This window comes from Halichoerus grypus, chromosome 2 (genome assembly GCF_964656455.1).
Source record: "Halichoerus grypus chromosome 2, mHalGry1.hap1.1, whole genome shotgun sequence".
NCBI lineage: Eukaryota > Metazoa > Chordata > Mammalia > Carnivora > Phocidae > Halichoerus > Halichoerus grypus.
The window spans coordinates 93,363,264-93,378,187 of NC_135713.1; the positions used below are offsets into that span (position 1 = coordinate 93,363,264).

At 38.8% G+C, this 14,924-nt stretch overlaps 1 protein-coding gene across 9 annotated transcripts in view; it reads left to right on the forward strand.

Moving 5' to 3' along the window:
* Window positions 1-13,692, forward strand: part of DMGDH (dimethylglycine dehydrogenase) — a 130,464-nt gene extending 116,772 nt beyond the window's left edge. For 8 of the 9 annotated variants that reach the window (XM_078067144.1, XM_078067147.1, XM_078067150.1 and 5 more), the window contains one exon: window positions 5,368-6,079. In XM_078067144.1, the coding sequence (XP_077923270.1) occupies window positions 5,368-5,583 (216 nt within the window). In that variant the 3' untranslated portion in view covers window positions 5,584-6,079. Of the gene's footprint in view, window positions 1-5,367; window positions 6,080-8,773 lie in introns of those variants that run through there. The other variant, XM_036106529.2, reaches the window with a different exon arrangement.
* The last annotated feature ends 1,232 nt before the right edge of the window (window positions 13,693-14,924 follow it).

Genomic DNA, 14,924 nt, shown 5'->3' on the forward strand with positions numbered 1-14,924 from the left:
AAGAGACTCTTCTCAGATTTCGAGCTCTTTCTTAAACACTTTACCCTTAATTGTGCTGAGTTCATTCTCTTTGAGCCTCTTACCTCACTGTCTCCTCCTCCTTTCTGTTCTAAATGTCTGGTTCAGACCTCTTTTCTTAATAGGTTTTTCCTCACACTTCATATTTGCCCACAATTGCCAGTGATAATCACCTCTGCCATTAACTAGCTGCTTCGCTTGACCTGATCTTAGCCTCTCTGGGCCTCCATTTTCTCATCTACAAAATGATGAGATCATGTCTTAGGTTCTTTGCACCTCTAATTAATTTTTCCCCTAGTCATCAAATTTCCCCCACCTCCTCTTTCTTCTGTTTCTCATTTTTTCACTCGTTCTCAGCCAGCTTTCTAATATGGTCCACACCAGCCCCTGCACTGGCTTTCTGTTTTGGCCATGGAATGACCGATGATGCTGTTGTGTTTTTTTTTGTTTTTTTTTTTTTTTGAGAGACAGAGAATGAGAGTGTGCGAGGCAGGGGGAAAGGAGTGGGCAGGGCCAGAGGGAGAGAGAGAATCCCCAAACAGACTTCCGCTGAGTGTGGAGCCTGACACAGGGCTCAATCTCAAGACCCCGAGTCACAACCTGAGTTGAAATCAAGAGTCCAACGCTTAACCAGCTGAGCCACCCAGGCTCCCCTATGTTATCGTGTTCTCTATGCAAACCCACACCAACCCTGATTAACACAGTATAAACCTGACACCCAAATGCAAGTTTAAAATCCTGGAAACTTGTATCTTAAACTTACACAACATTACATGTCAACTATATCTCAAAGCTGGGAGGGTTGAGCTGAAAACTCGAGTTCCATTTTTGAATTTTATTTCCTTTTCTGTATCAGTGCGCTGAGTTTACCTGCTATATTTTTCATCTTTCCTCCCAGATGCCATCTGCTTACAGAGCTGTTAATCCAGTTGTAGCTGGCTTTAAAAATAACCCTTGAATTTCCTGATACCTGCTTGTCTGCTCTTTGATGCTCAGTAGAGTCATCTTCTCACCATGCAAATGAATCTTCTGGATCCTCTTTATACTCTGGAATGATAGGAAATAGTTTTTGCTCCTATTTCCTGACTTCGTTGGGACTTGTACTGCCTTTGGTATTTGGTATTCTATTCTTGCAAATATTCTCACTGCCAGGGATAAGGTACGAATTTATAAGGTACAAATTTGTTATTCAACAAATCTGTCTACTATGTGGTAGAGATACGCTTGGCACTGGGGACGTGGCAGTGAACAAAACAGATGAGCTTCTCTGCCTCCATGGATCTGACATTCCAGGGGAGAGAGAGCTAGCCAGTGAACATACTCACTAAATGGCACATCTGAGGGTGCTGAGTGCCCTGAGGAAAAGGAAAGTCCGATTGAGAGATGGGCAGTGAAGCCAGGAGGGATTATGATTTTAAATAAGGCTTAATTTTTTAAAATCAAGGCATAAGGGTGGGTATGAAAAGGGCTCTGTTATAAAAGCAGCTTTGTTGGGAAGTTTTATTTTTTTATTTTCTTTAAAAAGATTTTATTTATTTATTAGAGAGACAGAGAGACAGCATGAACAGGAGGGGCAGAGGGAGAGGGAGAGAGAGAATCTTAAGCAGACTCCATGCTGAGCGTGGAGCTTGACGGGGAGCTTGACCCTATGACCCTGAGATCATGACCTGAGCTGAAACCAAACGTCGGATGCTTAACCGACTGTACCATCCAGGTGCCCCTGTTGGGAAGTTTTAAAGAAGGTGTTTTGTATAAAGGATGTAGGCAACTAATGTAAGTAGTTTCACTAATCTTAGCAACTAGTTAAAGCAATTGTCTCTTCAGCAACTGCAGACTTGTATAGTAATGAGATTCTTTATGCATTAGGATGAATGTTGTCCTTCCAAGTTAGGTAATCCTGTTTTTTTTCTTCCCAATTATGTTGCCATTGCTAAATATTTTTCTGAAAATGGCTGGAAGAGTCCATTTGTAAGGCATCCAAAAGAATTAGTCTTGTCACTTATCTTAGTCATATGTTATTTTTTAATTAAAAAAATTTTTTTTTAAAGATTTTATTTTTACGTAATCTCTATACCCAGCATGGGGCTTGAACTTAAAACCCCGAGATCAAGAGTTGCATGCTCTACCCACTGAGCCAGTCAGGTGCCCCAGTCATAGGTTAATTTTGACCAGAATCTTGATTATGGCCATGTGTATTTTATTCATCAAGCTTGATTAAAAATATTTTATAATTACAAAAAAAAAGATGTTTTGTAGAAATGAAGTTTGGAGAGTTGAGAAAGCAGTCTTTTTTTATTATTTAAAAACAAAGGCACAGAGGGACAGCCAAAGAAATACAATGTATCATCCAACTTAAATTACATCCTCTCCTTCAAAGGCCATCTACCCTGTTAGCGCCCCTAAGTCAGAGGGGTCTTGAATTTTCACAGAGAGGAACAAGAAAAGGCTAAACATAAACGAGGATTGCTTATATTGGTAAAAGGAAAGTCAGTGTTTAACGAAGAATATGAAAAGCTGCTAGGCAGAGGGTGGGCACAGGTTGTTTTTATGATTCACAGAAAAAAAGAAGGAATGGATTTAATTGAATCTGGAAGATTTTAAGGTAGAATGATATAAAATTGTTGCTAGGGAAAACCTTTCCTTAGAAATTTAGTAGTAAGATACCAAGGAAAGTCTGGACTTCTAAAAATACTCTGGGCTACTCAGCATTGGATTAGAGAGAAATTAAAGGAGAAACGAAAGTAATCTAGCAGAAAGCAACACATTCAATAAATACACTAAAAATAGCACTCGGACAGTAAATTTGCTATTTCTTTACATTACTCATGCAGCAGTAACTGCAAGATGAATCACTGCTGGGATTTTAAGAGATGGGAAGGCCTGGGGAAATGGTTCACACAATCTCTCAAGAGGGATGGTAGGTTTTTGACCCAGTGAGTTAGGGGATTTAGCCTAGAGCCTTGCTGTGGCCTCTTCTTGTTTTCTTAAGATGCTTGCCCAAGCAAATCAGGTTACCTCTCCAGACCTCAGGTTTACAGACTAGGGAGTGAAACCAAGGTTACCAAGAAAGTCTTCCAAAAGCTGTGATTAAAACTCCAACCTTCCTGAACTAAATCCCTGCCTTATATTACTTAACAATGATCTAAAGGAAAAAAACCATTTTAGGGGCACCGGAGTGGCTCAGTTGGTTAAGCATCTGCCTTCGTTCAGTTCAGGTCATGATCCCAGAATCCCCGGACTCAGCCCAGTGTCAGACTCCCTGCTCAGCGGGGAACCTGCTTCTCTCTCTCTCCCTCTGCTCGCCCTGCTTGTGCTCTCTCTCTCTCTCAAATAAATAAAATCTTAAAAAAAAGAAAAAAGAAGGAAAAACCATTTTAAAGCATATGCGTTCTCTCAGCAACACCTTGGCAGTTAATAATCTGCCAAAGAAGCTTTTACTAATGAATACATTCATGTTTTTTATTCTTTTAATCAACCAGTTCTCCCCATAATAAGTTCAGAAATGATATTGAGAGCTTCTGATTTGGGGTTTCCACGAGATAATTACAAACTGGGGTTATAGAGCCACGAGTCTGTATTTAATGTCATAAATGTGTCAACATCTTAAAGATGAAAAATGCTGTAATAAGACTGTTGACTGTAGTGGGCTCTTTGCTGAGGCGACTGAAAGACCAGCAGGCTGATTCCCGGCCATGAATGTGTTTGAGCACCAGCTACAAGTGGTTTGCTGTATGAAACGGTAAGGCTGTAAGGACTAGTGCAATGTTGTGTGGCCAGGAGAAGCCATTCTGAGTAGGGCTATAGATCATATTTTGCTTTTGTTGTCTTCCTTTTACAATTTTTATTTTTATTTTATTTTATTTTTAAAGATTTTATTTATTTATTTGACAGAGAAAGACAGCGAGAGAGGGAACACAAGCAGGGGGAGTGGGAGAGGGAGAAGCATGCTTCCTGCCGAGCAGGGAGCCCGATGGGGGCTTGATCCCAGAACCCTGGGATCATGACCTGAGCCAAAGGCAGACGCTCAACGACTGAGCCACCCAGGCGCCTCTTCCTTTTACAATTTTTAAATATGGTGTTTTAACCTGACACTTTCTATCACTTTTTTTTTTCCATTTTACTGTTTCTCGTTCATCTTTTCCTTTAGATCTGGTTTTGACTCATCCTCTTATCTTTGTAAGAAGCCTGATTAGATTATTTATTTATTTATTTATTTTTGCAGCGTAAAGCCTTTGTTTTCATCTCCTGGGTTTTGTTTCTTTGCTCAGTACTTTTCTGTGGTTTGCCATCCCATGTGATTCCATTTTATCCTCGCTGATGTTGATTGCTCATGCCTGACTCCATGTCTCCGCTCATCGTGGAAAGTTTCATCCTCCTTTTCCACCTACCTAATTCCACCCCCCTTCCAAATGGAGAACAAATCCTGCTTGATGATGGTTACTTCCTTGGCTTCTCGGTTCTGTTTTCTTGTATCTCTATTAATTCCTCAACTTGCAGGCTGGACGCTCCTGAGGGTAGGAACCAAACCTCATTCATGCTCTAGAATGTCCAGCAAAATGTTTTGTACATGGTAGATCTAGAGAGGGTGAGGTTAACATTAAGTGCCTACCAATTGCCAGGAATTGCTAAATGCTGTGTATTCATAGAATGTTTGCTTCACATTGACTATTGATGTATCAGTAGTTTAATTCAGCACTCTTTTGGTCAGCCATGTCCTCAATCCCAACAGGAACAGTTGACTACATTTACATTTGGATTTTTAGAATTTTTTCCCCTTGTATCTATTATTGCCATGCTAGTTGGATGATGGCAGAGAATTCTTTTCTAAAGTTTAAAATGAAAACATTTGAGTCTTCCTCCTATCAGATCTCTTGGCATGAAACTGAGCCAAATAGTGCCAGCTATTAAAAAAAACTAGGTGTGGGGCGCCTGGGTGGCTCAGTCGGTTAAGCGGCTGCCTTCGGCTCAGGTCATGATCCCAGGGTACTGGGATCGAGCCCCGCATCGGGCTCCCTGCTCGGCGGAGAGCCTGCTTCTCCCTCTCCCTCTGTCTGCCGCTCTGCCTACTTGTGCTCTCTCTCTCTGTTAAATAAATAAAAATCTTAAAAAAAAAAAAAAAAGTGTGATTTAAAACTGAGAGGTTCGAGGCTGTTGATAGGTATTTTGAGAATTATTTTTCATAATTTGCAAGCCTACTCTTCTCAAAAGTAAAGTTTTCTTCCTAGTGTTAGCCCCACAGACGGTAATCCCTAAGACTTTCAGGTTGTAAGTTGAACCTACTTGAATCTGGAGAGAAGCAGCACAAAACTGTGGCCAAGATGCTGAGGATTGCTGGCTCTTGTTTTTCAGGTGGTTGGCAACACAACGTCTGGAAGCTACAGTTATAGCATCCAGAAGAGTCTGGCATTTGCCTATGTCCCTGTAGAGCTAAGTAAAGTAGGACAGCAGGTGGAAGTTGAGCTGTTGGGCAAAAATTACACAGCAAGCGTCATACAGGAACCCTTGGTGTTGACAGAACCAACCAGAAACCGGCTTCGGAAGAAAAGTGGAAAGGATGACATTTGAAAAAGACCTTCAGCAGGCAACTGAATTATGTTAGCTCTGTGACTCTGCCAAACACCATAACTGATCTTTGGGAGAATACAAGAAACCAAGAATTCAGTTCAAAATCCTCAAAATCTAGATTTATGATCTTAATAAAACCTTTCTCAATTCTTTCCTCAGCAAGAGAGAATAATGGATTAGTGATTTACGTTGTTCTTTCAAACGAAGACATTTGAAATGAATGTTTTTATTAACCTATATTGTTTGTAAAACTCAAAACATTTAGGTGTTCACTAATATACAATCACTACTATAACTGAATTAGAGGACATTGTATAATTTTAGGAATATATGCTTATGGTTCTTGTACCTGAAAACAAATTGTTTTACATAAAAACTAAAGTAGTACTATTGATGGATTTGTTTCATTGGGAAACAGTAGTTGAATAGGGGATAATTTTAATTTTTTATAATATATCTACAATGAAAATAGTAAAATTTAATATTGATACATGAATTTTTATTCAATTCTCTGAAATACTTATTTTCTTAATGAATTCCCTGCAAGCGGTATTATGGGGCATCATTATTGGCCTTTCAAAGGTTGTTTTAGAAGAGTAATTGCAAAAAAGAATAGTCTTCCAAAGGAAGCAGCGCTTATAGAGCTTTCTGAAATGAAGCTGAAACATAGATTGTGCCAGTAAAAACACAGTTTGAATACTGAACACCTCTCTTTGGGAAAGAATTAATGCAAGTTGACATCACATGTGCCGCTCTGAATATCCTTTCACAGAGCATTTGACAAAGCAGCTCAAACAAGAGCTTAAGAGCTGACAGGATTGCCCTTAGCACTGTGTACAGCAAGAAAAAAAGATGTATTTAGAAATAATTCCTGCTAAATTTTTCAAAATTGAATTTAGTTGACTGAACAAATCAGATCTTTTTATAAAAGGTGGCTTATCACTTACAATTTGTTATATACACGTTTGTTGAACATTTATTGAGTCTTTCCTAGGTATTAAAGTTGAATGTGAAACATAAAATGTAATTACAGAATTGTAAAATAATTTCTTAACTTGTAAGTTTTACAAAGGTGCCAAGTATACATTTAAAATGTTTGATTAAAGCAATCATATATTAGAACTCCAATAGGCCATTCATTTCTCTTTAGTATAGCTTTTTGTATGAGAAAAGAGGGAAATCTTGGTAACAAAATTTGATAATCTTGATAATTTCCTAATTGTCAAGAATATTATCTTGGTACAGCCACTATGGAAAACAGTATGGAGGTTCCTCAAAAAAGTAAAAATAGAACTGTTGTCTGATCCAGCAACTCCATTTCTGCGTATTTAACATGAATTCACAAATCTTGCCGTTTGTGACAATGTGGGTGGAACTAGAGGGCATTCTACTAGGTGAAATTAGAGAAAGAAAAATACCATATGATTTCACTTACACGCAGAATCTAAGAAACAAAATGAACAAACATTACAAAACTCAGATACAGAGAACAAATTGGTGGTTGCCAGAGTGGAGGGTCGTTGGTGGGTGGGCAGAATGGATGAAGGGGGTCAAAAAGGTACAAACTTCCAGGTATAAATATGCCTTGGGGATATATGTATCATGGTGAATATAGCTAATATAGCACAGAATATTTCAAAGTTAAGAGAGTAAATCTTAAGAGTTCTCATCACAAGAAAAAAATATAACTTTATATGGTGATGGTTGGTAACTAGACTGGTGGGATCATTTCACAGTGTATAAATATTGAATCTTTACTAATACAATGTTATAAATCAATTATACCTCAATTAAAAAAAAACCCTCCATATCCACTATCTCTTATTAGGTGCTGGTTAAAGCCTTTGCCTGGGAGATCCCATTTCTTACTCTCTGCCTCTCTGTAGTCCTACAACCATTAAGATACTTATTTACCATCTCTGGATTCCTTTTCTGCAACATAGACAATTCCAGGTTTTTTGGTACAGTAATCAATAATGAAAGTACAACATTGAATTCATGTCCTCCAATTAATATAACTAGAACAGATCAATAAAAATCCTAGAGAATTTAGATGAATATTAAAAAAGTACTACCCATAGTGTAAAAGACATGTGCTTCCTAATTTCCCTAAGAAGTTGTGCTCATTCCATCTTTTGTGGTTTGTTGGGTGCTATTAAGTCACCCTGGCATCCCGTGCCCACCCAGCCGGTGGACCTGGCCTAGGTGCGAGGTTTCGCATCAGCCAATGCACAGGCTGACCAGTGACCTACGAGACCACTTAGCCAGACTTCATCCCATGGGAATTTGAACTGTGAAACATCGGAGCATAAGCCGATGATCCCTGAAAGCTGAAGCTGAAAAGATGAAGAAAAGATGTAAGAGAAGTCTTGGGGTAGCAAGAACCCCTGACAAGGGGAGAGGCCCTGAGAGAAAGACCAGTTTCTGAAGCTTTCAGTTCCCAATGGCCTATCAGCCGGTTGTTAGGTGAACACCTTGACTCAAAAGAGCCTCCCTAAAACCTCCAGCTGCTGGAGAGTGGGCCAGGCACTGAGAGAGGCCTCACAGGAATGGGGCCAGGATTAGGGTCAGCCATGAAGAGCAAAGAACCAGCATGCTTGAAAGTACTCTTTACTGATGTGCAGAAGCCCATGTCTATGGTTTAGGAACGAGTGTTCTCAAGAATGTGATAGTGGCTGATGGGTGCTTTCTTCCCTTGAGCTAGGAAAGCTTCTTAGAACTGCAAAAACACTTTCTAGTCAACAAAACATTGATGGATGTTGTTAGGTTGCTGGTGTTCACCTCTAATCTATGTTTTACTCCTTTTCTGATGGGAAAGGTGACAGATAAACCCACTTTTAAGTATGCTTTATGGCCCATTAAATAGCAAACAGATTCTGGAATATTACTGAGAGGACTTTGTGCATGTTTGAACTGCACAGAAAGATTGACATAAGGAAACAAAGCATCTGTGAGAGGAAGAAAGTTTCAGCTGTACAAATAGCATCCTTTAGCCAAAGCCTCATAAAAGCCAAGAGCCCCAAATCAAATCAAACTCTTCTCCTGATGAACCATCATATATAAGTCAAACTGATCCTGCCTTTGCTTATCTGTCTGCCATTAATGAGTCTCCAGAATAGTTCAGTAGTTTATAGAAGCTACTTTATGAATTATAAAAGGCTAACACATTACTTAATTATATTTTCTCCAGGTGTACACTTTGGAAGTATCAGCATGCCATGAAGCATAGGAGGGACAGGGTGGTAAAACAGTTACTGGACAGAAAGCCGGAAGACCTGCTTTTCCCAGCCCTGCTGCCAGCCAAGAACAGACTACGTGATCATCTACTCAAGCCTTTCCTGTATTTAAAGTTCTCTGAGTAATTGCTTTCCTCACTGAAGTATTTGTTAGTCTACAAGTGTTCATTGAGTACTTCCGACAGGCCAGGCACTGGAAAAGCAGTGAACAGACATGGTCCCTGCCTTTGTGGCATTTATAGACCAGGTCAAGCATTTAACAAAAAAAAAAAAAGCAGGTGTATATTTCGGTACAAACTGAGGTGTCATGAAAGCCAAGGGAAGAGAACATTTTGACGAGAGGATGGCAAACTGTGTCCAAAGATAAGAGATGTCAGGTAAGATTAAGGGCTGAGAAGTGCCTCTGAGGTTAGACCACAGTCTCATTGGCACCATTGGCATGAGCTCTTTCTGGGGGGCCGGTGAGGGCGGGAGGTAGACCACATTGAAAAAGGACTAGGAGGTAAGGAGTTGGAGGCGGGGAACAGACTCTCACTATCCAGGAGCAGCTTCCTACTCAGGTAGAGAGGGTACCAGTTAGGAAGCTTTCAGCTGCAAGTAAGAAAATATCCTATTAACAGCAGCTGAAGCAGTTTATTTTATTAAATCACAAAGTAAGTCTGGAGGTAGGTTCAATGACGCCATTAAATATCTCTGTTCTCTTTATTTCATTTTGTCAAATCCTCCTCCCTGTAAAACACTTTTTTAGTCAAAGTCATTTGTTGTTGCAATTGTGGATGTTTTGATCATCTATGTAGTTCAAATTAGCACATATTTATTGCTTACCTTATTAAATATTGGGTTCCACATGGAAATTAATTTAGAGATGGGCACCTGGGTGGCTCAGTCGGTTAAGTGTCTGCCTTGGTCCTGGGTCCAGGGTCCTGGGATCAAGTCCCACGTGGGGCTCCCTGCTCTGCAGAGGTCCGCTTCTCCCTCTGCCCCTCCCCCAACTGGTTCTCTCTCTCTCTCTCTCTCTTTCTCTTTCAAATAGATAAATAAAAATCTTTAAGAAAAATTTAGAGAAGCTCTGGTTATACCACAGGCCCTTACCACTAACAGGCTCAGCTATATGCATTCAAGTGTAAATTCTTTACTGCTGGAATCATTCAAGCTTCCTTCAAGCATAATTTGAGTCTTCAGTCCCTGTGGAGCTAGTTATCCCACATTGAAACAGTAGAGTGATTGTAAATACAAAGAAGCAGAAGTTGAGTTCAATTCTGTCATTCTATGTGATCACTCAGAGTTTCTATTGATGTTGGTTATGAAACAGAGGGCAAATTGTGAGATATAACATTGTGTTCAGTAAGAGCAGATTTTAGTTCATACATGAAATATCTTACTGGTTTTGAACAATATCTCTAAAATTCATATTTCCTCTTTTTAAATGGTTGTTAAAACTAAAAAAATAATTAAAATATAATCATCAGTGGCATAATTTTAGAGTTACCTAAGTTGTGATTTTTTCAGTATCTTATTAGTTACCGGATAAATTATTTACATAAAATATTATATCAGACTCTAATCAAAGGAGCAATACACAGAACCTGTGGAGAAGGTTATTGATCATGCAATAACCAAATCTCAGCAAATGGTCACTTATTCAGAATAAACAATCCAACCTCAAAGAATGCCAGGAGAAACAACAAAAGGTGCTGGTCTTACAGTGCTGGAAGAAATCAACAGAGCAGTATTTGAGTGCTCTCCTAACCTGGAGAACTAGTAAGGAATGCCCTGATGGGGGCTGCCAAGCCAACACTAGGACCATTTGGGAAGGGGCGGCCAGCAGGAGCAGGAACCACAGAGGAGACTCAACCATGCTGTTGAAGATGCTACCCAAATCCAAAAGAAGGGAAAAAACACCCTGGCTTCTCTCTTCCTCCCACATTCCAATCTCCCACCAGTGCCTCCCATTGGCTGAACCTACGTGGGAGCAAGTAGGTGAAGGAGCCTGGGACACGTAGCTTGTATACAGAACAGAGCAGGGGAAGATCATGAAATGGATCGCATAGCAATAGACAATGACTTGCATACAACACCAACATAGTCCGTGCAGGCCTGGCCAAAGGGGTCAGGTCAACAGGTACAAACATGGCTACCAGGATGGGGGGAGGTTGTGGGGTGGACTAACACATTTAAAAGGGCTATTTTAAAAAATGTTAAAAAATAAAGGGCTATTTACATTATTTTTTTTTTTAAGATATTTTTTATTTATTTGACAGAGAGATAGAGAGCACAAGTAGGCAGAGCGGAAGGCAGAGGGAAAGGGAGAAGCAGGCTCTCTGCTGAGCAGGGAGCCCGATGCAGGGCTCGATCCCAGGACCCTGGGATCATGACCTGGGCTGAAGGCAGCTGCTCAACCAACTGAGCCACTCAGGTGCCCCTACATTATTAGTTTTAAAAGGCATGGCATATTGTAATATGCAATATGCTATCATTTAGGTTCTAATAGGAAAAACTTTAATATTTAAATTGTACTTATGTTTAGACTATCTCGGGAAGGGTAACACTAGTATTCCTGGAGAAGGATTGAAACTCACTTTTCACGGTACACCCTTTTAACTTTTTTTTTTTTTTAAGATTTTATTTATTTATTTGACAGAGAGAGACACAGTGAGAGAGGGAACACAAGCAGGGGGAGTGGGAGAGGGAGAAGCAGGCTTCCCGCTGAGCAGGGAGCCCGATGTGGGGCTCGATCCCAGGACCCTGGGATCATGACCTGAGCCAAAGGCAGACGCTTAACGACTGAGCCACCCAGGTGCCCCTTAACTTTTTAAAAACTATGTGTGTTTCACTTTTTAAAAATTTAATATAGATATACATTAATTGCACTTTCTTATCTAGTAAGAGTAGGTTCTTATTTTTTTGTCACATAGTATGACTATTTTTATTTTTTGAAGCGTTCACATTGGTTTGAGATATTTAAGCATGGTTGGAAAGTATTGGTCTAGAACTGCTTAAGAAATTGGTGTACAATGTAAAACATTCAGTACAGAAAAAGTGAATGCAATTCAGTTGTTGTATATAGTAAATATTGTGTGAAGACTAAGGCTCGGGGTGTGTGAAAGGTAAAGGAAAGGAAAGAAGAAATGAGATAAAATGCAATACCAACATCCTGTTTCTTGATCTGGGTGGTGGTTACATGGGTGTGTTCACTTTGTGAGAATTAATTGACCTATATATACTTTAGTAGACTATCTTATTTTTTTTAAAGATTAAAAAAAATTTTTTAAGGTAATCTCTACACCCAATATGGGGCTTGAACTTACAACCCCGAGATTAAGAGTTTTAGGCTCTACCGACTAAACCAGCCAAGCACCCCTAGAGCATTGTCTTATGCACAAAAAATGCTATACCAAAAATTTTTTTTTTTTAACCAATGGTGCTGTTTTCCACTCTCTACTCTCTCTAGTCAGTTTTGAGGAGGAAGGAGGTGATAAGCAATGGGCAAGAAGGGGGGGTCAAGGGAGTTTCAGTGTGAGTTGGCAATAGCTGTTCTTATCTAGACTATCAATTTCAGCAATTGGGAATATATTAGAGCTAAAAGAAATCTTTCTTTTTAAAATCTGACCCCTTTTTTTCAATACATGCACATATATTAACACACCAAACAAAACCAACAATATACTGAAGATGCTTTTTTTTTTTTTTTTAAAGATTTTACTTATTTATTTGATAGAGAGAGAGAGAGAGAGCAGGAACACAAGCAGGGGGAGTGGAAGAGGGAGAAGCAGGCTTCCTGCTGAGCAGGGAACCGGATGCGGGGCTCGATCCCAGAACCCTGGGATCATGACCTGAGCCGAAGGCAGATGCTTAACGACTGAGCCACCCAGGTGCCCCTGAAGATGCTTCTTATAGAGAATTACATTCCTACATGCTTAATGATTATTAATGCAGTGATAATAGTTAGAACTGATAGTAGTTAATATAACTTATGCATGTAAGTATTGGTGACTAGAAGAAGGTAAAAGAATATTAAGAACAGTCATCTGTAAGTCTGGTATATGACTTTACAGGCCTTCAAGAAGACCCTCTCCCCCTCAATTAGATATGGTAGAAACAAATCCATCCTAGATCAGTTTCCAAGATTAAATGTATTGTGAAAATAATTTTTTTTTGTGAAAATAATTTAATAGCTGACATCTAAAGTAATAAAGTTTGGATATTCTTCCTGACATTCAAGTCTATCTCCTTCTGGACTACCCAGGGCGGTAATGGGGCAATGAGTAACACCAACCGTAATTTACCACATTTAGTTAGTGAATTTCAGGTTCTCTATCTGAAGAAAGACTTTTTGTCATTCTTATCTCTACCCCAACGGTTAAACATTTAGAGATAGGGTTTAAAATTGCTTAGACTTTGTATGCAATATTTGTCATATTCAAAGACTCTGAAACAAAACGGGTTTGCAGAAGCATTGAAACGTGGGTATCCTGACTTCTAAGCATAGCTTCTAGTCAGTTAGCCCCATGCCAAGAACTAGGGGGTCTGCAAACTGGAGAAATCAGGAGGCCCAGCAAGAGCATCGATGTGATTGTCTTAGTGCATGGTCTTGGGGCTTTCCAAACATGTTCATTGGGGAATATTTGCCTTAGCACTATATTCTGATAATGCATTTTACTTTTTCTTTAAATGCAGATTATGTTATTACCATTATTATTAGAAATAGATAATATATATATAGAGTTAAAAATTTACAATGCATAAAGGATCTATGGTGAAAAATTAATCTCTCTCCTATTCTTGTCTGCAACTTGTCTACCCAGAGACAATATTATTATTTCTTCTTATCCTTCTGGAGATACTCTATAAATATGTAAACACCTCTCTCTTAAAATATGAAAATATATGAACATAGGTATATATACACATATATACATACATTTTTAAGCAAATTAAGGTATACCAAGCATAATGTTTTTTGCCTAACTTTTAAAAATTAATGATACGTTTTGGAGATTATTCCATATCATCCTTTTGAATGACTGCTTAGTATTCCATAATTATATGTATTCCATACATATAATTATGTATGGAATTAGTATTCCATAATAATTCCATAATTCCAGGCCCTATTATTTGCCTTTTTCTAATAAAAATAAAACTAAAGTGGTTATCTTGATAAATATGCTGTTTCTCGCACTGAGTATATCTGAAGGATAAATTCCTACAACTGGAATTGCTGGATTAAAGTGTATGTGTATTTTGATAGATATGCAAAATTGTTTCCCTTAGAGATTATAACAAATTTCACTTCTGCGATTAATGTATGAGATGGTTTGTTTCTTTATACCATACCCAAAGCAGTGAGTTATCACTAATATCAGTGGTATATTATTGAAGGTTCGGTTAGTATGTTGAACATCTGTTCATTTATTTAATAACCACTTATATTTCCTTTCCTATAAACTATTATGTTCCTATATTTTGCCCATTTAAAAATGGATTGTTGGTCTTTTTTTTATTGACTTCAGGAGTTAAGAGATTTTAACTATGGGTTAAATAGGTTTTGTGGGGGTTAGATGCAAACCAAGTGTTATGTATGATATATTTTCCTTGTAAGATTTTTTATTTATTTATTTGAGAGAGAGCGAGAGCATGAGCAGTGGGGGAGGGGTAGAGGGAGAGGGAGAAGCATACTCCCTGTTGAGCAGTATGCCCAGCTGGGGCTTGATCCCAGGATCCCAGGATCATAACCTGAGCTGAAGGCAGACACTTAACCGACTGAACCACCCAGGTGCCCCTGTATAATATCTTTTCTTTGTAAAAAATATATCCCAAGTTCCAAGTACTCTACCTACCCCCAAATTAACTTTTATACCACTGGTGAGTTGGGAGCTGACTTTATTTCAGTCCTAATTTTTGCATCTTCTAACTGATTGGAATGGTTTTTATCGATATGATTATGTACTGGAAAAGCCCTTAAAAATCAATAATTAAACTAACTCAAACAGTGAAATAATTCAGCATTTGGCAGAATATAAATTACTATGCAGAAATCAGTAACCTTCATGTCCACAAATAATAACCAGTTAAAGGATATAAAGAAAGCCCCCTTTCAGTAGC